The sequence below is a fragment of the Camelina sativa genome, chromosome 13 (genome assembly GCF_000633955.1).
Source record: "Camelina sativa cultivar DH55 chromosome 13, Cs, whole genome shotgun sequence".
Taxonomy (NCBI): domain Eukaryota; kingdom Viridiplantae; phylum Streptophyta; class Magnoliopsida; order Brassicales; family Brassicaceae; genus Camelina; species Camelina sativa.
Genome location: NC_025697.1, coordinates 11,551,253 through 11,561,215, shown reverse-complemented (window position 1 = coordinate 11,561,215; position 9,963 = coordinate 11,551,253). Strand labels below are relative to the sequence as shown.

Here is a 9,963-nt window from a genome sequence, read left to right as displayed (position 1 = left end):
AATCATATATGATTACGGTGATTGTTGGATCAAGTATCCCATTTTTCGTACACGGTCATCGCATAGCATAAAGGCATAAGTCAACATTATAAACAGTTGTGATATATGGGCTGATGACACTATTTATTTTAGTTATATTAAACTCGAAACAAACAACATTGCTATATTGAATTTATTATTTATATTGGAAAAATGGAATGTGTAAAAGATATATAGAATCAAAAAGTGCTTTACAAATATTTAGCAAAGTTTAAATGCAAAAAAATGTATAATTTAATATTACATCATGTCAATTATTACAAATAATGTTAGTATTTGTAACAGTTCTAACAATTAATGTCACATATAATAAAATTTGTTTATATAATTTTTGCTAGAATGGCATCACTAACTAGATAACAATTTGCACTATGAGTAGAGTAATATAATTATTAAATAATTTTACTGTAATTTCTTTCTACAAAAGCTATTATATTTATCGGAATACACTCGATCAACGATTCACGATAAGGTGGGAGTCTCTCCTTCCTGTTCTAGTAGACTCATTGTAGTGATCCGCACAACGTGGTACGGGCCGGACGGACGCGGAGGTAAGGACAGGCTAAACTGGAAAGAGGTACCAAGGGGTGATCAAAGAGATAGCAATCGACCGGCAGTCGATCAAGGGATCGATTAGCCACCCGATGAGAAAATTCGACCAAATGGTCGGTCATACTGTCGATTGTACAGGCGTACGCAGAACGGACAGATTAGCGAACCAAGGACCGTTGAACGGGATCATGGCCGGGATGAGATGTGTGATAGTGGGAAGGAACCCACTAAGGAGAATATTTAAATCACAAAGTAGAGTTAGTGGTGATTAAATATTAATTAATTAAATATTAGTGGAATTTCTACTAAGTGTTTAAAATAATAGAAAATGGGAGAAGTGGGAGGGAATATTCTTCCACTCGCCACTTGTGAGTGGAGAAATGAGAGAGAGACACATCATCACCTCGTTTTGGACAAGTGTAAGAAGAAGTAATGAGGCGATGACACCTCAACCCCCTGCGTGTGGCGTGAGTAATTCGTCCACACTCTCTATATAAGTCACTCTTCTTTCTCATTTGGAGAAGAGAAGAGAGAAAGATGTAACACCCGCGAACCGAAATCCCGGTTTAGGGATTGCATCGGTCGATGCAGGTTGTGCATCGGTCGATGCAGGGTTGAGTTTTTGCGTTTTGACTTAAGTTAAACGCTGCGTTTTGGGTTAAGAAAAACCCTTAAATCAAGGTTTTTGTCTCATTCGGCGAGTTTAGCCGTTTTTGAGAGAAAAGAAGAGAGAAAGAAGAGTTCTTGGTGTTATTGAGTGTTCTTGGTGATTTCTTGGAGTTGGAAGCTGTTTTTGTAGAGATCTGTAGCTGGGATCGTTGTAGAAGCGTCCTAGGAACATTTTCTTCCTGTGTTTTGGTCGGTTTTCTTCTGTGGCAAAGGTAAGTGCAGGACCATGGCTTATCTAAGCTAGAGCTTCTCTGATCTGCTTGTTTATGTGTTGTTAGGCTTGTTAGATGGTTAGTTGGGACGTTAGGAAGCTTTCTTGTGGCTTGAGATCGAGTTTTGTGGTTGCAGGAACAAAGATCCGGTGAGAAGCTTCGGGGAAAACACGATGCTCGGCATGTTGCATCGGTCGATGCACTTTGTGTGTCGGTCGATGCAAGTGCGAGGACGACACGTAAAACCTTAGGGTTTTCGTGTTATGTCGAGCATGCGTCGGTCGATGCAGTGCGAGTGTCGGTCGATGCAAGTGCGAGGACGACACGTAAAACCTTAGGGTTTTCGTGTTATGTCGAGCATGCGTCGGTCGATGCAGTGCGAGTGTCGGTCGATGCATGTGTAACTTGCATCGGTCGATGCATCCCTTGTGTTGGTCGATGCATGTGTAACTTGCATCGGTCGATGCATCCCTTGTGTTGGTTGATGCATCCCCATGTGGTGTCGGTCGATACATGTTGGTGTCGGTCGATGTAGAGTCCTGCTTTGTTATTTGTTGATTGTTGATTGTTGGTTGATGGTTAGAGATGTCTTTATTGCTGGTGTATATAGCCCAGTAGGTGGGAGGATTGCCTTACTGAGTGTTTATGAAATACTCATGCATTACAATTTGTGTTTGTGGTGCAGGTAAAGGCAAAGTGTGATCGTGGAATCAAGGCAATGAAGAGGAGGATGTTCTAGGGACTCGATTGGATGTTGTCTGGCATTGCTAGGTTGCTAGAGTTGGGTCATTAGAAACATTGCTAAGTTGTTGGTTCCATGTTTTCTGATGATTTGGATATTGGTTTATGGTTATATTTGATTATTGGATATTGTTTTGGTCATTGGTATTTGTTTTCCGCTGTTTGGTTGTGATTGTGGTTAGGTGGCTAGTGGGTATGGGACAACTAGTTGTAGTTTTTATATTATTATTATTATTATTTATTATTTATTATTAATTAAAAAAAACGGGTCGGGTCGTTTCAAAAGCTTTGTCCAAAAGCTGTTGGAGAGAGAGGAGAGAAGTATAGAGTTTTTGTTTGCTTAAGTGTGAGAAGAGTGGATCGAAGTTGTTGCATCTGCGAGAGGGGGTGGAAGCTAGCAAGATTTCGATTTTGAGAAGCTTGAGTTATTTGAAAAACAGTGAGTTCAGGGAGCATTGATCCGATTTAGTTCGGTGTTGGGAGACCCGAACTAGAGTCGGTTTGCATGTGCATAGTTGCATTCTTCTTGATTTTCTTGGTAGTTTTCTTGGAGTTTGCATTTTGGTTGGTGAATTCCATGGTCGATCATAAATGTGGATGTTGATCCGTTTATTTGATCTATTGCATGTGACGTTTCGCATTCTTACTTGTTGTTTATGTGATTTTTAAACCCGTAAACTTAAGTAAAATGTTAAGGTGAAATCCATGGTAGATCATAAATGTGGATGTCGATCCGTTTATTCGATCTATTGCATGTGAGGTTAATTGTGTTTGTTTGAATTTTATGTGTTCTCTAAGACCATAAACTTAATTTTTAACGGTTAGATGGTCTTAGTGTGTGGCGTTCGTGACAGGAGGTCCAACCAGCCATAAGCGCACTAAGAATGGAGACGTGTCTGACCTTCCCTGTGAAACCGTCTTAACATGCAGCTTGTTATAGCCTTGCATGCTGATGCGAAGAGCTCGGTCTTGGTTCGCTACCTCGGCTGGAGCTATATACACGACGGTGTAGTTGGTGTTTGTACCGGTTGCATGCCTTTGTGGTTGTAATGCGGTTATAACAAGGGAAAAAGATGGAAGGCAGCATATCTGGGCCCTAGTAAAACTTGTTTAAAACAATATTCTTTTATTCAAGTTTTGCATGTTGCATTGATTGCTTGCTTGTGGTTATTTGCTTAGCTTATTACCTTCTGCATGCTTTCTCTATTTGATTGTTGTGATGTAGTGATTGATTCCTTGTGCTCTGGGGTTGGGATGGGAATCTAATCTTCTGCAGGGACCCTTGAGACTCACTAAGTAATCTTAGATTATTTGTGATAGAATTTTGTCCTGCAGGTTACCACTAGAGGGAAGTTAGAGGGTGTGTTAGACGATAGGAGCGCGGAGTAGTTTTATTTTGTGCCTTTGTGTAAAGAAAAAAATATGTTCTTTTATCAAAAACAATTATGTATAATCTTTTTGGCATTAGGCCTAGCCACAAAACTCTACAAGTCTTTTGTTATCCTTGTGAAATATTTTTATTTAATGAAGAATCGGTTTTATATTTCGTGTACGAGTAATGGCTGATAATGACCTAGTCCGGATCGGCTCAACACTTGGGCATCATGAGGGTTGGCAAGCCTAAGTGATGTCTAAAGTGGTGGAAATATCATCGATGGACTGGCTAAAAGACTAAATGGATTTTAGAACCTCGGCCGGATCGTTGGTGACTATTTCCAAAATAGCGTCCCAAGGCCATTTTGGGCAAGTTTGGCCATAAGACTGTTTGGGGGCGTTACACTCATCCCCACGTTTGAAATCTTTTGTGTTAAGGTACAATTTTAAACTCACAGTTCACAGTTTATGCATCGAACGTAACCGACCACAGCATGGAGACTCTCCAACTCCAGGCTCCAGCCCCTATCATCATTGGTATGATCGTTAAGAACGCTCGGAACCGCCTATACACCTTAACGATGTCACCGACTTACAAAGGCCGGCTTCGCTACTGGTTCCACACCCATGCTCCCAGCATATATAAATTTTTTAAAACTTCAATTTTTTTTTGTAAAATGTTGTATTTATTGTAAAACAATTTTTTTGTTGAATATAATTTTACATTCATATGAAAAAAAAATATTATTTTGAATTTAAAAATTGTTTGTGTAGTATATATTTTTAAATTTTATTTGAATATGTAGAATTTTTGTATAATACTTAAGATTTAACCCATATGAATTATTATAATATCAATTTTATATTATCACACCATATGAACCAAGAGTTCTTAAAATTCATTTTAAAGATTTTATGAAAATGTAAATAAAGAACAGAATTCAGTTAGAAATATAATATCAAAATTCAATTTTAGGTGTTATTTACATTTTCTTTTTGGAAAAATACAATTGTATGTAAATGTAAATATTATTAAAAAAATAAGAGTAAATTAAAATCATTGATTCAAACTCTCTTGCGACGACACGTCAGTTTTGCAGATGATGTTATGACGTTAGTAAAATTGGTTTTGCAGAAACACATTGTTTATATATTTAATATTTCTTCATGAATATATTTATTTTAATGAGACAATAAGTAGTAGTCATTGTAAATGTATTTAGATACTATTATGAAAATTATTTTATGCAAATAAAAATCTTCAGTTCGTTCAATTTTGTAACGTTAAATTATCCTTTATCATCAAAAGACGATGTAAATCAATCATACGAACAAAATAAGTATAAAACAAAATATAACCTTTTTATGTATTTTCTACACATTTCTATTGTCATATACATTAATAACTATCACTTCTATAAGTAGAGTTATACTTATAGCCAGGAAGAGAAAGAGGAAGAGCGTTCTCGTCCGATCAAAACGTAAAAATGTCAAAAGAATATTGTTCATATTTCTAAATGCATTTGTCATTACATTCCAATCTTAGTTAACTGTAATACCCGGATCCGAAGATCCGATCCGAACCTGATCCACAAAACCCGATCTGAACCTGTATCCAAAATTATAAAATACTTAAATGGGTTCTAAATCTCTAAATCCAAAAATCCGAACCCGATCCGAACTGAAATCCGAACGGGTATCCGAATATATCCACATTATTAATATATAGTAGTAATATATTAGTAATATTTATAATTTTAATAATATAAATGACTAAAATATTCAGATTTTTAGATATTTTCAATAATTTGAAGTATTTAAACTGTTTATTAGTAAATTTGGGTAAAAAGTACTCTAAATTTTTAGATAAATTACGTATTATTGAATAATTTAGACTAAATTGGATACTAAAGTTTTGAATTTTGTGATCTTTGGGTAATCCGAATCCAAACCCAAAACACCCTAACCGAACCCAATCCGAATCCGAAATCTAGAAATACCCGAACGGGTTCTATACCTCTAAACCCAAAAATCCGAAAACCCGAAATACCCGAACTGAACCCGAACGGGTACCCGAATGCTTAGGCCTAGTTTTTGCAGTCCACCTAATTCAGTTTAGAGGGAATATATTAATGATCTTATTATTTATTTTCTTTCTTCAAAATTCAGGAGAAACATATGTTTGGATTAAGCTTAATATACATATTACATATATATATATATATATATATATATATATACGGAGTCAAGAATTTGTTTTGTTTATGATTCATTATTCAGAATTTGTTAGAAATGCTCTTTTTAAGATACCTTTTTCAAATATACTCTTTTTTAACATTTTCATTTTTATCTTCTTTTATACAATTATAATGTGTTAAATTAATTTTTAGAATTTTTTTTTAGGTTTGAGTTTTCTATTTTATATTTAGAGTATAGTTTTTAGGAGGTAAGGTTTAGTATTTGGGGTTTATGGTTTAGAATTTAGTCATTTTATATATTAAAAAGAGTATTTTTGAAAATAAACAACATGAAAAAGTAGTTTTGAAAAGTGACATAGAAAAATGTGTATTTTTAAAAATCCCCCTTCATTATTTCCTATTTCTTGTTATATGAATCTATTATTGAATTTCAATTTTATTGATAATTACATTTATGAGCTTATTTTTGTTATAATATAGTTTTCATTATAATACTTTCATTTTTTTTCAACGTTTCAATAACAGTTATAAACTTCAAGAATATAGTTTTGTTTATGGATCTCTTACACGTTTTCTAATTTGAGCGACCGAGAGCTTTCGAAACGCACAACAATATTGGTGTAGCCTTCGAAAAATATATGTTCGTTTTGATTGATGTTGTGTCGTGTGTGTATTAGATAAAGTATTTCAAAAATACTTGTTTCTTGTTTAGTTACAGGCTTAACGTGATATGTTGTAATTTGTCTTCTCTTTTTTTTTGGGGGGCAAAAGCCTTGTTGTAATTTGTCTTATCTTATAAAAACGTCATTACAAGATAGGAATAACCATTTGAATCATTCCAGTCTAAATGTTTGTTGAGTCACAATTAATAAATAAAACAAAAGTCATTAAAGGGCAACCCGTTTCGGTCAGAATATGATTATTTAATACTTACAAAAATCAATTCCTAAGATTCCTTAGTTAACAAAATACGGTACATCTCTCCATATAAGAGGAGATGTATGCATTAACATTTCTCACAATCCTCTCAAGTTATATATCCTGAGCCTCAAATAAAAATTATATAGTTTCCTAAAACTTTGTTTGAGCTAATTAACATCCAAGAAAATGATAATTAAGCTAATTGCACTCGTAATCACACTATGTGTAGCATCATGGGATGCTGCAGAGGGAAGATCTTTGAGATTTTCGACAACTCCACTAAATCGCTATAGCTTTCCTCCTAATTTTAGTTTTGGCGTTGCTTCTGCTGCTTACCAGGTTCGTTTGTAATGTACTGACGTTGCAAATTATATAGTGTACTACAAATACAAAGTAACCATACTGAGTTATATATGGATGTCATGCAGTATGAAGGTGCAGTAGAAGAAGGAGGGAGGAGTCCGAGCATATGGGACAATTTTACACATGCATTCCCAGGTTCACTTTCTAATTTGTTAATATTTTTGTTTCTCGTACTATTATATATTCTGAAATGTTTCTATATATGTACGAGATCAATTATAAATAGTAGTAGTAACTAGTAAGTAACAGGTTAACATTTTTACAGAAAGGACGAACATGGACAATGGGGATATTGCTGTAGACTTTTATCATCGTTATAAGGTTTGTGCATGCATAACCTCCTTAATGTTTATACTTTTGCTGTATTAGTATGTACAGTGGAACAAAATTTCTTAATGTAACAACTTATATTAATTATGTAATTTGAAAAATTGAGCAGGACGACATCAAACTAATAAAGGAAATGAATATGGATAGTTTCAGATTCTCCCTGTCCTGGTCAAGAATATTACCAAGTAAGTACAATTTTATTATTTTCTACTTTTTTGGAATGAAGTAATATTCCTAGAAACTATAACACAAATGCTTTTGCCTTTTTGAATATTTGATAATTCTTTTACTAGCCTCTTTCGAATATGAAATTTTCAGGTGGAAAGCTAAGTGATGGGGTCAATAAAGAAGGGGTTCAATTCTACAAGAATCTAATCAATGAACTTATCGAGAACGGTTAGAGTCATACGCTTAATTATTTCGAACTATTTGATTTGGATATAAAATGAATAGCTTTGTGTCCGGAGTTTTTCTCATCAGACTATTTATATCAACATACATGCAGGTATAAAACCTTTTATAACAATTTATCATTGGGATATCCCTCAAGCACTTGATGATGAGTATGGTAGCTTTTTAAGTCCTCGAATCATGTAAGTTAAAATCTTAGATCCATACATACTAATTATACCATGTATAAATTTTAAAAATTGCTCTTTGACATATTTTTTGTTGTGCTGTTTAATACAGAGATGATTTTCGAAACTATGCAAGATTCTGTTTCCAGGAGTTTGGAGACAAAGTCAATATGTGGACAACCTTCAACGAGCCATATGTCTATAGCGTTGCGGGTTATGATGCAGGGAATAAGGCAATGGGTCGATGTTCAAAATGGGTAAACAGTTTGTGTACAGCTGGTGATTCAGGCACAGAGCCTTATTTAGTCTCTCACCATCTTCTTCTTGCTCATGCTGCTGCCGTTGAAGAGTTCAGGAAATGTGACAAGGTATATAAGATGAGGCAATGTTTTCTAAGATATAGATGCTTCTAATTACATGACTTTTAATTTGATCTCAAAAAGGTGGTTTGGTCATGTCACTTAATTTACGAAAATAGGAATTAAACGGAAAAAGAAATAACATTTTTATTGATCAATTGTATTTGTGAAACAGATTTCACAAGATGCTAAGATAGGCATAGTGTTGTCTCCCTATTGGTTCGAACCATATGACATTGATTCCAATGCTGATAAAGAAGCAGTTGAGCGAGCTCTTGCTTTCAATACCGGTTGGTAGGTCATCTATGTAACTCATTTCATGTTATCAGTTCATTATCTTAAGTCAAAAATATATAGATTTCTAATCTTGTCTATCTTACTACTATATTTAGGCATCTCAGCCCTTTAGTATTTGGAGACTATCCAGAGTCGATTAAGACAAATGCTGGAAGTAGATTGCCTTCTTTCACCAAAGAGCAATCTATCATGGTTAAAAATTCATTTGACTTTATCGGAGTAAATTACTACACAGCACGGTTCGTTGCTCATGATCTTCACGTCGATCTTTCACGGCCTCGGTTCATGACCGATCAACGCCTCCAATACAAAAGTTAGTTCTCATAAAACAGATTTATCTGGTTTTCTAATTTTATTACCAAGAAAATACTAATGAACCTACAACTAATGACTTTACATTACATTTATCACTTTTCTTCTATTAGTGACAAATCGTAGCGGCGACAACATCTCATCAGAATCGGTATGTACGAACTTTTCTTTTTGGTAGTAACGATACCATTTAATAAACATGATAAGTGAAAATTACAGAGGAGCCAAGAAGCATTTGTGATACCATCGCATCACATATCAAGAGAAATCATTCTTCCTAGTTCCAATTTTATTGTAAAGTCTGAACATCTTTTCTTCAATTTCAGGATGGATCCAAAATTCTCTGGTCATATCCGGAAGGCTTTCGAAAGATTCTCAATTATATTAAAAACAAATATAATAATCCAACTATTTACATTACTGAAAACGGTAAGAACGCTATAAACATATCAACATTTCCATATATATTCATCTATTCTTTTTGGTTAAAAAAAAAAGTAATTAACCACGTGAAAATGTATAGGTTTCGATGACTATGAAAATGGAATAGTGACACGTGAAGAGATATTAGAAGATACAAAGAGAATAAAGTACCACCACAAACATCTTCAGCAACTCCAAAAAGCCATCACGTAAGAAATTTTCACTATTTAAGAATAAAAACTGATTACTATATGATTAATTATTAAAGTCCTGGAATAATCAAAGAGTTAACTTAATGTATGCAAATATGCAGAGATGACGGGTGCGACGTGAGAGGCTATTTTACATGGTCGTTGTTGGATAATTTCGAATGGGAACATGGTTATGCAGTGAGGTTCGGTCTTTACTACGTTGACTATGCAGATGGTCTAAAACGACATGCTAAAAACTCAGCCAAATGGTTCAAACATTTTCTTCAAAGATCTGAAAAGCCAATGCCGTTGGATTTGTTTAAGAGTGTCAAGAATTGGTGGTCTGCATTACAGATGACTTAAGCTCGGTTGGTGGGGAAACAATATTCAACTGTGAAAAGTAA

At 34.5% G+C, this 9,963-nt stretch overlaps 1 protein-coding gene across 1 annotated transcript; it reads left to right on the top strand.

The window, feature by feature from the left end:
- Nucleotides 6,825-9,963, top strand: LOC104736476 (beta-glucosidase 32). The gene is made up of 13 exons (XM_010456471.1): nt 6,825-7,045; nt 7,135-7,204; nt 7,335-7,390; nt 7,509-7,584; nt 7,718-7,795; nt 7,905-7,992; nt 8,090-8,345; nt 8,512-8,630; nt 8,729-8,946; nt 9,059-9,096; nt 9,272-9,374; nt 9,469-9,577; nt 9,682-9,963. The coding sequence occupies exons 1-13, from the start codon at nt 6,893-6,895 to the stop codon at nt 9,920-9,922; spliced, it is 1,605 nt and encodes a 534-aa protein (XP_010454773.1). The 5' UTR covers nt 6,825-6,892; the 3' UTR covers nt 9,923-9,963.